General features: G+C 46.5%; 1 protein-coding gene across 1 annotated transcript; it reads left to right on the forward strand.

The window, feature by feature from the left end:
* Positions 1-7,060: 7,060 nt before the first annotated feature.
* LOC135571355 (collagen alpha-3(V) chain-like) lies at positions 7,061-9,426 on the forward strand. The gene is made up of 2 exons (XM_065017134.1): positions 7,061-7,255; positions 7,351-9,426. Exons 1-2 carry the CDS (start codon positions 7,061-7,063, stop codon positions 9,424-9,426), a joined length of 2,271 nt encoding a protein of 756 aa, XP_064873206.1.
* Positions 9,427-20,256: the final 10,830 nt, after the last annotated feature.

A 20,256-nucleotide genomic window follows, 5' to 3' on the forward strand; every position in this document is an offset into this window, starting at 1 on the left:
CTTACTTAATTCATTTTATACTAAATGTTATGAGGGGGTTATGGTATGTTGATTCTGTCATATCTCTTTCCAATGTACTGGTTGTTCTTGGTTCCAGTGGGAGGCACCATTAGTGCATAATTGGAGTAGGAGCTGGGTGGTACTGGAGCTGGGTGGTGCTGAAGATGTTGTTAGATTAGTGAAAAGCATGAGCTGGCGCACATCCCAATAAGTTAGTAGAGGTGCTGACTAACGGAGAGTTAGCTGTAGGCTATAAAAATAGTAACACACTTTATATCCGGGATGGGCAACTTTGATGGGGGTGGATCTGAATTCATCATGAGGGGCCGTAGTTGCCCCCAGGTCTGCGTACAAACACATGCATTCGACCATGATTATTACGTTTAAATAACTGGTCGGTAAAATACTTTACCAATCTAAAAACATGTTAGGTGACATGGCTTAATTGAGTGACTATCAGTGACTGACATAACAAGAGAAATACTTGGGATTCACATTTTGAAATTGCCCGTTGTGTATTCTACTATTCTAAATTGCAACAGTAAGTGGAGACCTCGACTGAGTTTCCCCAAAAGTAAACATACAGAGCATTCGGAAAGTATTCTGACCCCTTCCTTTTCCCCACATTTTGTTACGTTACAGCCCTTTTCTAAAATGGATAAAAAATGATTTTGTCCCCCTCATCAATCTACACACAGTACACCATAATGACAAAGCGAAAAAGGTATTTAGAAATTAACAAATGTATTTAAAACAGAAATACATTATTTACATAAGTATTCAGACCCTTTGCTATGAGAATCCATTGATCATCCATGAGATGTTTCTACAACTTGATTGGAGTCCACCTGTGGTAAATTCAATTGATTGGGCATGATTTGAAAAGTCACAGACCTGTCTATATAAGGTCCCACAGTTGACAGTGCATGTCAGAGCAAAAACCAAGCCATGAGGTCGAAGGAATTGTCCGTAGAGCTCAGAGACAAGATTGTCGGGTCACAGATCTGGGGAACGGTATAAAAAAAAATGTCTGCCGCATTGAAGGTCCCCAAGAACACAGTGGCCTCCTCCATTCTTCTATGGGAGAAGTTTGGAACTGCCAAACTGGGCAATCAAGGGAGAAGGGTCTTGGTCAGGGAGGTGACCAAGAACCCAATGGTCAATCTGACAGAGCTCTAGAGATCTTCTGTGGAGATGGGAGAACCTTCCAGAAGGACAACCATCTCTGCAGCACTCCACCAATCAGGCCTTTATGGTAGAGTGGCCAGACGGAAGCCACTCCTCAATACAAGGCACATGACAGCCTGCTTGGAGTTTTCCAAATCGCAACTAAAGACACTGCCCATGAGAAACAAGATTTTCTGGTCTGATGAAACCAAGATTGAACTCTTTGGCCTGAATACCAGGAGTTACGTCTGGTGGAAACCTGGCACTATCTCTACGGTGAAGCATGGTGGTGGCGGCATCATGTTGTGGGGATGTTTTTAAGCTGCAGGGACTGGGAGACTAGTCAGAATCGAGGGAAATATGAATGGAGCAAAGTACAGAGAGACCCTTGATGCAAACCTGCTCCAGAGCGCTCAGGACCTCAGACTGGGGCGACGGTTCACCTTCCAACAGGACAATGACCCTAAGCACACAGCCAAGACAATGCAGGAGTGGCTTCGGGAAAAGTTTCTGAATGTCCTTGAGTGGCCCAGCCAGAGCCCAGACTTGAAACCGATCGAACACATGACGTTCAGTCAATCTAGAAAATTTCAAGAATTTTACATTTTCTTCAAGTGCAGTTGCAAAAACCATAACGCGTTACGACCAAACTGGCAAATGAGGACCGCCACAGGAAAGAAAGACCCAGAGTTCCCTCTGCTGCAGAGGATATGTTCATTAGTTACCAGCCTCAGAAATTGTAGCCCAAGTAAATGCTTCGGCGTTCAAGTAGCAGACACATCTCAACATCAACTGTTCAGAGGAGACTGCGTGAATCAGGCCTTCATGGTCTGATTGCTACAAAGAAACCACGACTAAAGGACACCAATAAGAAGAAGAGACTTGCTTGGGCCAAGAAACACGAGCAATGGACATTAGACCGGTGGGAATCTGTCCTTTGGTCTGAAGAGTCCAAATTTGACATTTTTGATTTACAACTGCCGTGTCTTTGAGACACAGAGTAGGTGAACGGATAATTTCCGCGTGTGTAGTTCCCACCGTGAAGCATGGAGGAGGAGGTGTGATGGTGCTTTGTTGGTGACACTGTCTGTGATTTATTTAGAATTCAAAGCACACTTAACCAACATTGTTACCACAACATTCTGCAGCGATACTCCATCCCATCTGGTTTGCACTTAGTCCCACTATCATTTGTTTTTCAACAAGACAATGACCCAACACACCTCCAGGCTGTGTAAGGGCAATTTGACCAAGAAGGAGAGTGATGGAGTACCTGCATTAGATGACCTGGCCTCCACAATCGCCCGACCTCAACCCAATTGAGATGGTTTGTGATGAGTTGGACCCCAGTGTGAGGGAAAAGCAGCCAACGAGAGCTCAGCATATGTGGGAACTCCTTCAAGACTGTTGGAAAAGCATTCCAGGTGAAGCTGGTTGAGAAAATGCCAAGAGTGTGTAAAGCTGTCATCAAGGCAAAGGGTGGCTACTTTGAAGAATCAGAAGAATTTGTTTAACACTTTTTTGAGTCACTGCATGATTCCATATGTGTTAATTCATAGTCTTGATGTCTTCACTATTATTATACAATGTAGAAAATAGTAAGAAATAAAGAAAAACCCTTGCATGAGTGTCCAAACTTTTGACTGCGTGTTCCTTGTTTTAGGTCAGTTGGGATCACCAATTTATTTTAAGAATGTGAAATGCCAGAATAATAGTAGAGAGAATGATTTATTTATTTCATCACATTCCCAGTGGGTCAGAAGTTTACATACACTCAATTTGTATTCTGTAGCATTGCCTTTAAGTTGTTTAAACTTGGATCAAATGTTTCGGGTAGCCTTCCACAAGCTTCCCACAAGAAGTTGGGTGAATTTTGGCCCATTCCTCCTTACAGAGCTTTTGTAACTGAGTCAGGTTTGTAGGCCTCCTTGCTCGCACACGCTTTTTCAGTTCTGCCCATAAATGTTCTATAGGATTGAGGTCAGGGCTTTGTGATGGTCACTCCAATACCTTGACGTTGTTGTCCTTAAGCCATTTTGCCACAACTTTGGAAGTATGTTTGGGGTCATTGTCCATTTGGAATACCAATTTGCGACCAAGCATTAACTTCCTGTCTTGAGATGTTGCTTCAATATATCCACATAATTTTCCTGCCTCGTGATGCCATCTGTTTTGTGAAGTGCACCAGTCCCTCCTGCAGCAAGGCACCCCCACAACATGATGCTGCCACCCCACGCTTCACTGTTGGGATGGTGTTCTTCGGCTTGCAAGCCTCCCCCTTTTTCCTCCAAACATAACAATGGTCATTATGGCCAAACAGTTCTATTTTTGTTTCATAAGACCAGAGGACATTTCTCCAAAAAGTATGATCTTTGTCCCCATGTGCAGTTGCAAACCGTAGTCTGGCTTTTTTATGGCGGTTTTGGAGCAGTGGCTTCTTCCTTTCTAAGAGGACTTTCAGGTTATGTCGATATAGGACTGGTTTTACTGTGGAAATAGATACTTTTGTACCTGTTCCCTCCAGCATCTTCACAAAGTCCTCTGCTGTTGTTCTGGGATTAATTTGCACTTTTCGCACCAAAGTACGTTATTCTGTACGAGACAGAACGCGTCTCCTTCCTGAGCGGTATGAGGCACTGAGTTTGAACTTAGGCCTTGAAATACATCCACATCCACCTTCAATTGACTCAAATTATGTCAAGTATCCTATCAGAAGCGTCTAAAGCCGTGACATAATATTCTTGAATTTTCAAAGCTATTTAAAGTCACAGTCAACTTAGTGTGTGTAAACTTCTGACCCACTGGAATTGTGATGCAGTGAAATAATCTGTCCGTGAACAATTGTTGGGAAAATGACTTGTGTCATGCACAAAGTAGATGTCCTAACCGACTTGCCAAAACTATAGTTTGTTAAAAAGACATTTGTGGAGTGGTTGAAAAACGAGGTTTAATGACTCCAACCTAAGTGTACGTAAACTTCCGACTTCAACTGTGTGTTTGTTTGTGTATATAATATATTTTTTTTTATCCGAAGTCCTTCAAAAGGGCCAAGGGGCTGATGTTGCTGCTCTATATGTAATTAAAAATTTACATTTAAAAATGTAATACATTTCAACCTATATTCAACCTTCAATAAATTTAACCTTTATTGAAGTAGGTATGTCAGTTAAGAACAAATTCTTATTTACAGTGACGGCCTACCTCGGCCAAACCTGGACGAAGCTTGGCTAATTGTGCGCCTTCCTATGGGACTCCCAATCACGGCCGGATGTGATACAGCCTGGATTCGAACCAGAGTCTGTAGTCACGCCTCTAACACGAAGATGCAGTTCCTTAGACCACAGCGCCACTCGGGAGCTCATGTAACCTCCATTAGTTGGGTTAAACACCAACGTTTCGGCATCACTTGGTGGTGTTAGATGGCAACACTCACATTTTCGATGCATGGAGGAAACATAATCAATTCTGTGCCATTTTGTCCTCTGTTGTCTGTGTGATGGTCAGAAACATGTATTATGTTGTCTTGTGTTTAGTCTCATCCTTTTTCAAGGAAGAGTTGCTCTGCTGAAGTCAATAAGATTATTTGCTGGTTGCTCTCTGCTGTATGTGTCTTCTTTGGAAGTCTGTCTTGCGCGCGCTTTTCTGAAAGAACATATGCTGCTGTCCGTTGGAGTGTGTCGGGGGGCAGCCGGCACGCGTCGGCTCAGAAACGGGCAGCTGGTGTGTGTGTGTGCATGGGAAGGGGGTCTCCATCACCCCCATCACCCGAGACAGCAGAATCCTGCCTGACTGATGATTAGAGTCAATTGGAGTGAGAGAGTGAGTGATTATGTGAGTCGGCAGGGCAGACCCAGCTAGACAGAGGGCAGTGTTCACTATTCAGTGTTGAGTGCAGATGGTGTCGGAGGGAGTCTTGAGGAAACAACTACACTGACAGAAAGTCATCATGATGGGTGAGTGTGTGTCCTGGAGAACAACATCCACTCTGATAAGCACTGTGGTTGAAGGGAATTTAAGAAAGAACATTTTCAAAAAAAAAATGGTTGTTGCGTAATTAGTTCTGCCCTTTCCACTAAAAATATATATATATATATGTTTTTCAGACAATGGTGAAGATTGGAGATAAATTGTAATTAGGAGGGTTGGATAGAAAGTGGTGCATGTAAGAGAGGACCAGTTGAGTGAGCTTTTGGATGAATGTGTGGTCCAGAAAGTCTGTAGCACTACCTCTTAACCAGACTGCCACTAAAAACACATTTTCTTAAGTATTGCAAGTACAGATGGATGGTAGAGGGTGTTCACTTCAAATATATATGTATGTATCTATATGTGTGTGTAAACTTCTGACCCACTGGAATTGTGATACAGTGAATTTTTGTGAAAAAATCTGTCTGTGAACAATTGTTGGGAAAATTACTTGTGTCATGCACAAAGTAGATGTCCTAACCGACTTGCCAAAACTATAGTTTGTTAACAATAAATGTGTGGAGTGGTTGAAAATACAAGTTGTGCATGGTCTGGACAAATAGTGGAAACAAATGAATACATTTAATCCATAAGTTCTATTTGTCATTTAGCTGTTCATGGTTTTCCAAATGTTTCTTTTACACAATCTGACTTATAAACTGGAATAGGTGTATATTTGATGTGTTTGAGTAGAATAGAGAATGGAAAACGTGCCTTTCATTATGATGGTCTGTTAGTGAAAGCTGTCTGTACTTATTGTGGTAGAGATTTGATGACGAGAGAGAGCCAATTGCCTAGATGTTTTTTTCCTAGTTATCTGTGCTCAATCATTACTCACTGACTTTTGTCCATTCGTTTTCACATTTCTCTGTAAAATGCGACAATGGTACAGTTTTCCACAACAGAGTTTGTTGAGCGTGGTCTCAACCGGTGTTCCTTGTCATGGTTTATTGTTTTATCAGTTGCTGTTTCTTTCTGCTGGTTTTGTATCCATTGCCAAGCCCCATAGGGAATGAGAAGATGTTGGTGTGAGGTAGAAGGACGTAAACTGGAGATCTTGAGTGGCTCAATCCATTGGAACATGAGGATAGATGGATCATCGGGCCTCGGAAAATGAGGTGGAATACTCTCATGGCAGTTAATTTTGACCTCTCTTGTTGTCCCTCGCTTCCTTTTCAACGTTCTCTCTCTCAAGTGAAGGCTAACTGTGTACCCCTATTGGCTGTCTTTCAATGCTGTGTGTCCTCGCTGTATTTTCTAGTTTTTCCCCCATTACTGTATTGTAGAATATTACACCCGGAGTAGCAAAATAGATATTCGTTATTTTCTTGGTTTGTGGAAGTACATAAGCAGTAACACTGAACGTCATATTTTTTGGTTCTCATTCATTTCAATTTGTTTCACGTCTCTTTTTAACCCCCCCCTGTTTTTTCCTCCAGGTTGTTCACGAGTATTTACAGTTTATCCACACTTTGTTTTGTTAGTACATTTTTACTTCACATTTGGTTCAGTTTTATATGGCCCGTACTTGAATATTGTGTTTAAAAAAAGTATACTCTGACAGTAGGACATCCAGTTTCTTTTAGTTTAAACATTTATTTTCTTGAGTTTTATTGAATCCACACATTGATGAATAGGGCTAACGTTATCCCAGGTATCTGAAACCCATGATTGGATGAACAGGAGCCGTCAGCAAATTCTAGATTCTCCACAAATTCTTCCCTCCAGAGTGGAAGTCAGCTAAACCTTAATAGCAAAATAGAAGCCCAGTAGGTCATCTTCTCTCAAAGACAATCAAGAGACAGATTGCAGAACTAACTGCGTCAGCCTTACTTAACCAGCATCTTTTAGTGTTTCTGTCAGAGAGCCACCACCAAGGGGGAGCGGGGCATGCTTGGTGACATCGGCCCACCAAGGGGGATGGGACATGCTTGGTGACATCGGCCCACCAAGGGGGAGGGGGGCACGCTTGGTGACATCGGCCCACCAAGGGGGAGCGGGGCACGCTTGGCGACATCGGCCCACCAAGGGGGAGCGGGGCACGCTTGGCGACATCGGCCCACCAAGGGGGAGCGGGGCACGCTTGGTGACATCGGCCCACCAAGGGGAGGGGGCACGCTTGGTGACATCGGCCCACCAAGTGGGAGCGGGGCACGCTTGGTGACATCGGCCCACCAAGGGGGAGCGGGGCACGCTTGGTGACATCGGCCCACCAAGGGGGAGCGGGGCACGCTTGGTGACATCGGCCCACCAAGGGGGAGCGGGGCACGCTTGGCGACATCGGCCCACCAAGGGGAGCGGGGCACGCTTGGCGACATCGGCCCACCAAGGGGGAGCGGGGCACGCTTGGCGACATCGGCCCACCAAGGGGAGCGGGGCACGCTTGGCGACATCGGCCCACCAAGGGGGAGCGGGGCACGCTTGGCGACATCGGCCCACCAAGGTGGAGCGGGGCACGCTTGGCGACATCGGCCCACCAAGGGGGAGCGGGGCACGCTTGGCGACATCGGCCCACCAAGGGGAGCGGGGCACGCTTGGCGACATCGGCCCACCAAGGGGGAGCGGGGCACGCTTGGCGACATCGGCCCACCAAGGGGAGCGGGGCACGCTTGGCGACATCGGCCCACCAAGGGGGAGCGGGGCACGCTTGGCGACATCGGCCCACCAAGGGGAGCGGGGCACGCTTGGCGACATCGGCCCACCAAGGGGAGCGGGGCACGCTTGGCGACATCGGCCCACCAAGGGGAGCGGGGCACGCTTGGCGACATCGGCCCACCAAGGGGGAGCGGGGCACGCTTGGCGACATCGGCCCACCAAGGGGAGCCGGGCACGCTTGGCGACATCGGCCCACCAAGGGGAGAGCGGGGCACGCTTGGCGACATCGGCCCACCAAGGGGGGAGCGGGGCACGCTTGGCGACATCGGCCCACCAAGGGGAGCGGGGCACGCTTGGCGACATCGGCCCACCAAGGGGGAGCGGGGCACGCTTGGCGACATCGGCCCACCAAGGGGAGCGGGGCACGCTTGGCGACATCGGCCCACCAAGGGGGCGGGCACGCTTGGCGACATCGGCCCACCAAGGGGGAGCGGGGCACGCTTGGCGACATCGGCCCACCAAGGGGAGCGGGGCACGCTTGGCGACATCGGCCCACCAAGGGGAGCGGGGCACGCTTGGCGACATCGGCCCACCAAGGGGGAGCGGGGCACGCTTGGCGACATCGGCCCACCAAGGGGGAGCGGGGCACGCTTGGCGACATCGGCCCACCAAGGGGGCGGGGCACGCTTGGCGACATCGGCCCACCAAGGGGGAGCCGGGCACGCTTGGCGACATCGGCCCACCAAGGGGGAGCCGGGCACGCTTGGCGACATCGGCCCACCAAGGGGAGCCGGGCACGCTTGGCGACATCGGCCCACCAAGGGGAGCCGGGCACGCTTGGCGACATCGGCCCACCAAGGGGAGCGGGGCACGCTTGGCGACATCGGCCCACCAAGGGGAGCGGGGCACGCTTGGCGACATCGGCCCACCAAGGGGAGCGGGGCACGCTTGGCGACATCGGCCCACCAAGGGGGGAGCGGGGCACGCTTGGCGACATCGGCCCACCAAGGGGAGCGGGGCACGCTTGGCGACATCGGCCCACCAAGGGGGAGCGGGGCACGCTTGGCGACATCGGCCCACCAAGGGGGAGCGGGGCACGCTTGGCGACATCGGCCCACCAAGGGGGAGCGGGGCACGCTTGGCGACATCGGCCCACCAAGGGGGAGCGGGGCACGCTTGGCGACATCGGCCCACCAAGGGGGAGCGGGGCACGCGTGGCGACATCGGCCCACCAAGGGGGAGCGGGGCACGCGTGGCGACATCGGCCCACCAAGGGGAGCGGGGCACGCGTGGCGACATCGGCCCACCAAGGGGAGCGGGGCACGCGTGGCGACATCGGCCCACCAAGGGGAGCGGGGCACGCGTGGCGACATCGGCCCACCAAGGGGGAGCGGGGCACGCGTGGCGACATCGGCCCACCAAGGGGGAGCGGGGGACGCGTGGCGACATCGGCCCACCAAGGGGGAGCGGGGCACGCGTGGCGACATCGGCCCACCAAGGGGGAGCGGGGGACGCGTGGCGACATCGGACCAAGAGGGGGAGCGGGGGAAGCGTGGCGACATCGGACCAAGAGGGGGAGCGGGGGAAGCGTGGCGACATCGGACCAAAAGGGGGAGCGGGGGACGCGTGGCGACCTCGGACCAAAAGGAAACTAAACACAACAAAAGGAGGAGGACAAAGGCTCCGGTGTTTCCCTAGAGTGAGGAACAAGAGGATTAGGCAGATGTTTTTTTGGAGGGAGAGAGTTTGTGTGTGTGTGCGCACACGCGCGCTTCCATTCTGATGCGCAAAGGTCCAGCTCGGGACCCAGGCGCCCTCTGCTCAGCAGGGTATAAGCCCAAATACAAACAAGGTTTTGGGGCGGAGAGGGGGCAGAGGGGGCCCAGAGGGCAAGAAACTTATGAGGGATGGGCTCTTTTCAACAGGGTCTCCCTAGACAGCACTCAGTTAACCCTGCTACCCAGGTGGGGGAGGGCCATGGCTGTGTGTCTCTGTGGGGGTTTGGCGCGTGTGTGTGAGATTCTTTGACATAGATTTTTGTGAGTGATGGGCAAACGTGTGTCGGAGTAAAGAGAAAGGAGGGAGGTAGAGAGCCTATTGTAGAACATAATGTATGTGATTATGAAGCAGGATGGCTAATAGTGTGACCACAGACACACACACACTGTCCTATTTGATTCGCACAACATACGACTTCTAACTTGTCTGCTTTATAGTGACCATTTCTTGTGTTGCTCAATTTTATATTGGATATTATAGCCTAAGCCTCACTGCAACAATGATAGTATCGCCTTTGTTTTAGTAGGGATCAAAACAATTAAAGTACAAATACATCTTGGAACAGAATATCTTTAAACAACACATTCTAGTGACTTTGAGATTCTATATTTAATGAAAAGTGCTATATAAAATAAAACATGTTTTACTCCCGTCTCAGAACTGTAAAGCCACTGAATTTGTGTTTCTGCCTAACAGCCTAGCTACTTAGGTTGCTACAAAGCTGAGGAATGGAGCTGGAGAAATGTAACTCAATTCATAGTGTGAAAGTCTAAAGTCCATCACTCTTCCCAGGCTTCTATGCGGACCACGGTCTCCATGCTGAACCGAACGATGGGATGGGTAAGTGAAAGACTCCTTATTTCACTAGAATATATTCAGCACAGAGATCCAATCTGTCGTGTGTGTGTGTGTGTGTGTGTGTGTGTGTGTGTGTGTGTGTCTACCGTGCTTCTACTTGTTAAATTGTAATTTAACACACAGATTCGATTTGAATTACAACCTGAGTATAATGGTTCACTGTGGTAAATGACATTTTGTCTGGTGGGGGATTGTAGTTGCAGTAGTCTAACTGGCACCATCTGGTGTTGAGTCCTAATGTAGTTTCTGGTTACCTGTGTTGGGGGAAAAACTCCAGTGATTACAAGATATATATATTTTTATTTTCAACCCATACAACATCTTTTCAAATGATTTTCAAAGTCTTTTGCTCATAGGGATACTTTTTAAAACTTGTTTTGTAATGTAGCACAAACATTTTCCTCGGATAGACGGTGGTATTTCTCTGGTCACGCTACTGTCAATTTAAGGCAGCCGCCCGCACCTTTCCCGATTCAGAGGGGTTGGGTTAAATGTGGAAGACACATTTCAGTTGAAGGCATTCAGTTGTACAACTGACAAGTTATCCCCCTTCCCTTTCCCTATCCAGTGCCATTCTGTATTGTCATGCAGAACTGTGGCTCACAACTGTGTACAAAGTGAATGTGTATCTGCTGAATGTGTATTTGAGTCCTCTGAATCTCTCAAATGCAATACATAATAAGTAGCACAAGGTGATCAAAATATGAAAACAATCTGCATACATTGTTTTACTTTTAAATGAATTATATATTTTCAATGATTAATATATATCTTCTAAATGCCTAATGAGGTAAGTTCATCATTCGTACTCTCTCAGAACCCCAAATATGCACTGTGTGAATGAATTAATGCAATTGTATTTTTGTGTCAAATTTCCAATTGACAACCCATCCCTTATGGGATGACTTGACACGGAAACATTACAGTAATTCACTGCATAATGCGTTCTCTGCATTCTAACTTTAATTGTAAACATGTTGTAAAAACTCAAAACATTGTTTAAACTACAATTTGTATATAATCTTTGCAGCCGTAGCTCTGTCTATGATTGGTTACTTTTCTCCAACCCATCCCTCAGCTGTTTACCAAAATAGTGGCAGGGGCCTCTTTTTTTATTGTAGTATCTTGTCCCTTTAAGAATGTACCCTCATCAGGTACTCCTTGGTTTGTGTGAACCGCCTGCCCTTCTGTAAACGTGATTGATTTTCTCTGCAGTGGTGCTTTTCTATTGATGTTTCAAATCAAATCAATTTCATTTGTCTTATATGCTGAATACAACAGGTGTAGACTTTACTGTGAAATGCTTACTTTACAATCCCCGTCATAACAATGCATAGTTAATTAAAACGTTAGAAAATACTACCACAATAAATAACAATAACGAGGCTATGTACACGGAGTACCGGTACTGAGTCAATGTGCAGGGGTACGAGGTAGTTGAGGTTTCTCCATGGAAGGGTATGGAGGTTACTCAGCATGAGCTTTGTTCAAGCTTTGTTCATGCATTTTAGGTAAAAACCTGCTTGACCATTTAGTTAAAAAGGAGATTGTGAGGTATCAAAGATTTTAAAATCAAATTCACCATTATCTACTACGGTACAGTACCTTCAGAAAGTATTCATACCCCTTGACTTACTCTACATTTTGTTGTTACAGCCTCAAAATGTATTAAATAGTTTTTTTCCCACCCATCTACACACAAGACCCAATAATGACAATGTGAAAATATGTTTTTAGATTTTTGGGGGAAATGTATTGAAAATGAAATACAGAAATATCTCATTTACATAAGTATTCACACCCCTTTGCTATGACTCTCCAAATTGAGCTCGGGTGCATCCTGTTTCCTTCACTCATCCTTGATGTCACTACAACTTGATTGGAGTCCACCTGTGGGCCAATTAAATAGTTTGGCCATGATTTAGAAAGAAACACACCTGTCTATATAAGGTCCCACAGTTGACGGTGTATGTCCGTGCAGAAACTATAACATGAAGTCCAATGTACTTTCAGTAGATCTCAGAGGCAGATATCTGGGGAAGGGTATAAAACTATTTCTAGAGTGTTTCCACGAGATTCCACGAGTACAGTGGTATCCATTATTGGGAAATGGAAAAGAAATATGGAACTACCCAGACTGCCTAAAGCTGTCTGTCTGACCAAACAGAAACCGGGCAAGAATGACCTTGGTCAGGGAGGTGACCAAGAACCCAATGACCACTCTGACAAAATGACAGAGTTTCTTGGCTGAGATGGGAAAACCAGCCAGAAGTACAACAGTCTCTACACCACTTCACCAATCTGGGCTTCGTGGGAGAGTGGCCAGACGGAAGCCACTCCTGAGAAAAAGGCACATGACCGCACACCTGGAGTTTGCAAAAAGGCAGGTGGAAGACTGAGCGCATAATGAAAAAGGTTCTGGGGAATGATGAGACAAAAATGTAACTCTTTGTCCTGAATGCCTAGCACTATGTCTGGAGAAAACCAGACATCACCAGACAGAAAACCATCCCTACCGTGAAGCATGGTGGTGACAGCATCATGCTATGAGACTGGTAAGGATAGAGGGAACAATGAATGGAGCCAAATACAGGCAAATCCTTGATGAGAACATGCTTCATGTGCAAATGACCTTAGACTGGGGTGAAGATTTACACTACCGTTCAAAACTTTTGGGTCACTTAGAAATGTCCTTGATTTTGAAAGAAAAGCTAGATAAAATTGTCCATTAAAATAACATCAGGAATACAGTGTAGACATTGTTAATGTTGTAAATGACTATTGTACCTTGAAAAGGCAGATTTTTGTTATTTTTATGGAATATCTACATAGGCATACAGAGGCCCATTATCAGCAACCATCACTCCTGTGTTTTGGGTTTCAGAAGAAAGTTATTTGTTTCTGCCCATTTTGAGTCTAATCGAACCCACAAATGCTGATGCTCCAGATACTCTACTAGTCTATAGAAGGCCAGTTTTAATGCTTTTTTAATCAGACAGTTTTCAGCTGTGCTAACATAATTGCAAAAGGGTTTTCTAATGATCAATTAGCCTTTTAAAATTAAAAACTTGAATTAGCTAACACAACGTGCCATTGGAACACAGTAGTGATGGTTGCCTCTGTACGCCTATGTAGATATTCCATAACAAATCTGCCGTTTCCAGCTACAATAGTCATTTACAACATTAGCAATGTCTACACTGTATTTCTGCTCAATTTTATGTTATTTTAATGGACCAAAAGTTAGCTTTTCTTTCAAAAACAACATTTCTAAGTGACCCCAAACTTTTGAATAGGAGTGTACATTCCACAGGACAATGACACAAAGCATACAGCTAAAGCCACGCAGGAATGGCTTCAGAACAAGAGTGTGAAATTCCTTGAATGGCCCAGCTAAAGCCCAGACTTAAATACCATTGAAAATCTGTGGAAAGACTTGAATATAGATGTAGCAGCAAACTTAAAAGAGCTTGTGAAAATCTTTTTATTTTTTTATTTCACCTTTATTTAACCAGGTAGGCTAGTTGAGAACAAGTTCTCATTTGCAACTGCGACCTGGCCAAGATAAAGCATAGCAGTATGAACAGACAACACAGAGTTACACATGGAGTAAACAGTTAACAAGTCAAGGAAGAATAGGAGAAAATCCCCAAATCCAGATGTGCAAAATTGATAGACATACCCAAGATGACTCAAAACTGTAATCATCGCCATAGGTGCTTCTACAAAGTATTGACTCAGGGGTCTTAATGCTTATGTAAATGAGATATTTATGTTTTTATTTTCAATAAATTTGCAAACGATTCTGTAAACATGTTTTCACTTGGTCATTATGGGGTATTGTGTGTAGATGGGTGAGATTGTTCTAAATTAACTTTGAATTCAGACTGTAACACAACAAAATGTGGATTAAGTCTAGGGGTATGAATACTTTCTGACGGCTCTGTATTCTAGTTAAAGCCCTCCATGTCAATTTAACTTTATTCATTAGTTAATCAATTTACATTGTCAGAATATTCTAAACTTATAGCAGCTATAAAGAGAGAATTTGAGCGTGAGTTGAAAACAATGTTTCCCAACGTACTCTGGTAGTTTTGGTGTGGTAAATTGTTGTAACACTTTCTGAAAGGACTGTACATGTGAGTGTGTAGTTTTAGGCCTTGTTGTAGGCCTCTACTGTTAGCACTTTCCTAGATCATCTATCAATATGGATTTAATTCAACTCCCGAGTGGTGCAGCGGTCTAAGGCACAACATCTCCGTGCTAGAGGCGTCATTACAGACCCTGGTTCAAGGGGAGGGTTTGGCCAAGGGTAGGTCGTCATTGTAAAATATGAATTTGTTCTTAACTGACTTGCCTTGTTAAAAAAGGTAAAAAACTGTTTCATCACTCTTGTAGAATTCACATGTGTTTGGAGACTGACTGAGATCACCGCTAGGGGGAGGCACACCACTGCTGGAGTCAAAGAATGAAAGCTGCACTCACATGGGCATGGCCAGGAGAGAAACAGTCTACTTCAGAATCATCAGTATGGCAGTTATAGGACATCAATGTTTCACTGAGGAATAAAGAATGAATATTGATATAGCGAAGAACAGCTCACATGTCCTCAGACATTGCTTATTAGTCTTGCTCGTCATCTTAAATGCCTCTTATAGCCTTTCCCTTTGGACAGTTTGGATACTTTAGGTCCATTCAAAATGACATGAGAGACAAAATACCTTCAATAATCAGTTGGACAAAAAATGATTGATGTTACTATTGTACTCTTAATGTGACCCTGAGCTAGCCCTCTCCATCTCCTCTGTATCGCTCTGATCAGTGCTGCAGTTCTAATCTCCTACTAGGTGGCATAGCTGAGCTAACCAGTTAAGACATAAATACATAACTAAAAAAACAAATGGATGAGCAATGGAATGGAGATTTCTTATAGGGGTAGAGGAGGATGGATGGGAGTGAGGGCTTAAGATGAGGAGGAAAGAAGTTGAGTAAGAGAGTAAAGGAAGAGGGTGAGAGAGAAGGACAGGTGGAAATAGGAGTGCAGGAGGAGAGATGGTGTGTGTGCATGCACGTGTGTTTGTGCTCCTACACGTGTGTGTGTGAAGGGAGGCGTTTGGCCCAAGCGGGTGTGAGGTGAGCGCCTCACAGGGGTTGTCAGGTGTCCGGACGCATTTGGCCAGGCGGCGTTTCCTCTCCGTCATGCTGTCACGCCGCGTTAGGCCCCCGTCAGCCAACCAGGGCCCATAGCCACAAAGGACTGGCATGACCAACCACCCACTGCCACCCACCGCATGAGTCTCCAACCATAGCCGTGTCTTTCTTTCTCTCTCTTCATTTCTCTCATTCTTTCTTAAATCATTTTTCTTTCTTTCTCAAATTATTTATAGTTTTTTATTTTGGTCCTTCTCTCTCCCTCCCCATCTGTCTTTCTTTCTCCTTCTGTTAGTCGTTACATATTTCTCTCAATCTTTTAAATTTTCACTGTCTCCCATTTTCTCTCCCAATTACTATTCCCCACATTCTCACTTTATCCTGTCAGTCTTTCTTTCTTGACCTTCCACTTTCTCTCTCTGTCTCTCTGTCTCTCTGTCTCCCTTCTCCACTGAGAGAAAGTAGGGCACCCTAGGGCATGGGGGTGAGACTGTGACATCCACAGCCCTGGGTGCTAACTGACCCTACACAGCCTTGGGTGCTAACTGACCCTACACAGCCTTGGGTGCTAACTGACCCTACACAGCCTTGGGTGCTAACTGACCCTACACAGCCTTGGGTGCTAACTGACCCTACACAGCCTTGGGTGCTAACTGACCCTACACAGCCTTGGGTGCTAACTGACCCTACACAGCCTTGGGTGCTAACTGACCCTACACAGCCTTGGGTGCTAACTGACCCTACACAGCCTTGGGTGCTAACTGACCCTACACAGCCTTGGGTGCTAACTGACCCTACACAGCCTTGGGTGCTAACTGACCCTACCAGCCTTGGGTGCTAACTGACCCTACACAGCCTTGGGTGCTAACTGACCCTACACAGCCTTGGGTGCTAACTGACCCTACACAGCCTTGGGTGCTAACTGACCCTACACAGCCTTGGGTGCTAACTGACCCTACACAGCCTTGGGTGCTAACTGACCCTACACAGCCTTGGGTGCTAACTGACCCTACACAGCCTTGGGTGCTAACTGACCCTACACAGCCTTGGGTGCTAACTGACCCTACACAGCCTTGGGTGCTAACTGACCCTACACAGCCTTGGGTGCTAACTGACCCTACACAGCCTTGGGTGCTAACTGACCCTACACAGCCTTGGGTGCTAACTGACCCTACACAGCCCTGGGTGCTAACTGACCCTACACAGCCTTGGGTGCTAACTGACCCTACACAGCCTTGGGTGCTAACTGACCCTACACAGCCTTGGGTGCTAACTGACCCTACACAGCCTTGGGTGCTAACTGACCCTACACAGCCTTGGGTGCTAACTGACCCTACACAGCCTTGGGTGCTAACTGACCCTACACAGCCTTGGGTGCTAACTGACCCTACACAGCCTTGGGTGCTAACTGACCCTACACAGCCTTGGGTGCTAACTGACCCTACACAGCCTTGGGTGCTAACTGACCCTACACAGCCTTGGGTGCTAACTGACCCTACACAGCCTTGGGTGCTAACTGACCCTACACAGCCTTGGGTGCTAACTGACCCTACACAGCCTTGGGTGCTAACTGACCCTACACAGCCTTGGGTGCTAACTGACCCTACACAGCCTTGGGTGCTAACTGACCCTACACAGCCTTGGGTGCTAACTGACCCTACACAGCCTTGGGTGCTAACTGACCCTACACAGCCCTGGGTGCTAACTGACCCTACACAGCCTTGGGTGCTAACTGACCCTACACAGCCTTGGGTGCTAACTGACCCTACACAGCCTTGGGTGCTAACTGACCCTACACAGCCTTGGGTGCTAACTGACCCTACACAGCCTTGGGTGCTAACTGACCCTACACAGCCTTGGGTGCTAACTGACCCTACACAGCCTTGGGTGCTAACTGACCCTACACAGCCTTGGGTGCTAACTGACCCTACACAGCCTTGGGTGCTAACTGACCCTACACAGCCTTGGGTGCTAACTGACCCTACACAGCCCTGGGTGCTAACTGACCCTACACAGCCCTGGGTGCTAACTGACCCTACACAGCCTTGGGTGCTAACTGGTCATTCACAGCAGTCAGAAGCAATGTGCTCAATGTGGAATCTATTAGGCTTATTTTTGTTTGTATCAAAGTTTACATAAAAACTCTGTGGCACACAAGCTTAATTCTAATAATAATTGTCACAAATGTAGCTGTCCCGTCCTGGGTATACATAGTATTGTATAATTCTGTTCTACAAAGCATGAACACACATCAGGAGTATAGTGCTGGGTCACTTTTTTTTGTGCAGTATTTTGCATTCCCACGACTGGATGATTTTTTTTTTTAAACCACAGTTCTTTCATTCCTGAAACATCCATGATGTCTTCCATTCCCGTATCAGTGAAAATAAGGGGTCAAGAGGTGCAATTGAAGCCATAGGCAATGGTGTACACATGAACAGACACACAAAGACATGCATCTCTTACTTCAAACGTCTTTGACCATCTGAACTTTTGACCAGCGCTATTCCCACAGGCTTGCTGCTGTCCTTTCACAACAGGGTGACGGTTAGGTTAGGGGTTGAGAGTCCAATGTTAAGGTACAGGTTCACATGAAGTTCAAATGTTCTTCTCTCTTTCTTTTCCAGTCTCTCTTCCTTACCCCTCCTTTTACTCTCTCGTTTACTAGGTCAGAGGAGGAGGGGGGGGTGGCAGCAAGAGGTTAGTAGTTTTGAACCTCCGTATCTCCCATCACCTGTGACACACACACACACACACACACACACTGGGTAGATTAGTGGTCGCTGTATACCTTTGGGAGGCAGGACTAACTGAAGCAGTAGGGCCAGGGGGGGAGGGAGTTGACCCCACCCCCCACCCACAGAACTGTAAACTCTCCAGGCCACAGAAAGGGCAGCATTGTTGGTCCTGAGTGGAATAATAGATTTATGGCCCAGGGCCCAATTCGGTTGTAAAATGGAACTGTGGCTTTCAAAACACCATCTTCTTTGACCCTTCCTCTATCTCTGACACACACACACACACACACACACACACACACAACCCACTGACCGCCGTAACCCCTCTTTCACCTTTTCAACTTTACCCATGATGCCTCTGGGTTGGAGCCAGGAAGTGTGCACCCCTGCTGAGATAGAAGAGGGAGAGAAGGGGTGAGGTTTGGGTCAAAAGGTGAAGGGGTGAGCATGGTCTGTTCAGCTGGGCTCTGTTTGCTAACAGTGAGGATGGACATCCAGAGAGCCATAGATGCCTTGTTGGCAAGGCTGGATAGCCAGGGTCAAAAGGATGAACGCTGGAGAGGCAGACTTTTTAAAGTTGCTCTCTTCACCTCCTTACCTATGATTATAGTTCAACTTGACATAAAAATGTGTAAGGAGATATTTTGTGCAAATCTGTTGTTGTTGTCGTCGATTTGATTTAAGTTCAAGTTAACTGCACAGATCTCAAGTTAGGTTTTGTCCCCTCTGACCTTTCCTTCTGAGAATTCTGAATTGAATTGTTTGTCTGTCAGTTGCTCTGCAGTATCAGACTCTTACAGCTACAGATACAGCTCAAACTCTCTCTATCCATCTTGTCATCAAGAGTCAGTGTCTCTGTGGCTGATACAGCGACATGCTAAACTTCACAGTCCTGCATATCCTCCTCTGGACTGAGGATTCAAGCCGAACACGGATTTGGACAATGCGCCATTTTAAATGTAATTTCTGATTGAGCCGACAGATTGTCACGAGAATTTTCAATCCCAATGATGTTAACTCAACACTCACTAAAGCTTTGACCAATTCCTAGAGGTTGTAAGGCCCCGGTTAATAGAAGAATTTAGACAAGTCCCAGTCTGCAATAGATCAATACTTTATTCAGAGAGTACGCTGACTTCAAAATGAGAACACAATCTTTTTATCACACACACACACACACACACACACACATCAGTAGAAACTCCATCTCTCCCCAGGCGGGCTGCATCCCTCCACAATACTAACACGTAGTTTCTCATTATCTTCTGCAAGCCTAGCCACCTCCAACAGCCACTCCCCTACCCAGGTTGGGGAGGCCTCTTTCCTGTTATTGGTTTGAGTTATCACAAGTCGACAGTTCAGTTGGCCTTGAATGTCTCAACTATACCCAGCTCGTATTGCAAAATAGTAACACAATGGCCTAGTCACACACATTATTGAATTATGACTCTAACACATTTCATACAATTATATGGTTTCAGGGTGGAATGCTTTAGTCATTACTTTAAACATATAAATTCCTTTATCACAGATGCAGCGTTTACTGTGAATGTGGTCTCCGCAAACATTGGAACATAGCCATCAAAACATGCATTGCAGACAGATTGAATCCCCGCCTTAGTTCACCCACAATAACAGTCCACAACACTAACATAAACAGGCCACAGCATCAGCACTAAACAAGGGGAGAGCAGGAGGAGAGGCCGGAGAGGCAGTCGGCAGCAGCATTCTTATTGATGAGGAGTGGTGAAACACTGCTACTGTGAATGAACCCCCTGAGTAATGATTTATGAACCCATGCTGCGAATTGGAATCAATATCTGATCGGTGTAAGTGAGTTCAGAAATTTGGGCAGCGAAAGGCCAAGAAGAGGAATGAAGGAAGGGGGAGAAGTAGGACTAAGCAGGGTGCGCCTCAGTAGTCTAAATTGGCTTCCTCTCCTTGTTTTATCTTCTTCATCTGCACTAATCTGAAAACACAAGGCTTGGTTAAAGCAGAATAG

The sequence above is a fragment of the Oncorhynchus nerka genome, linkage group LG4, assembly GCF_034236695.1.
Source record: "Oncorhynchus nerka isolate Pitt River linkage group LG4, Oner_Uvic_2.0, whole genome shotgun sequence".
Lineage (NCBI taxonomy): Eukaryota > Metazoa > Chordata > Actinopteri > Salmoniformes > Salmonidae > Oncorhynchus > Oncorhynchus nerka.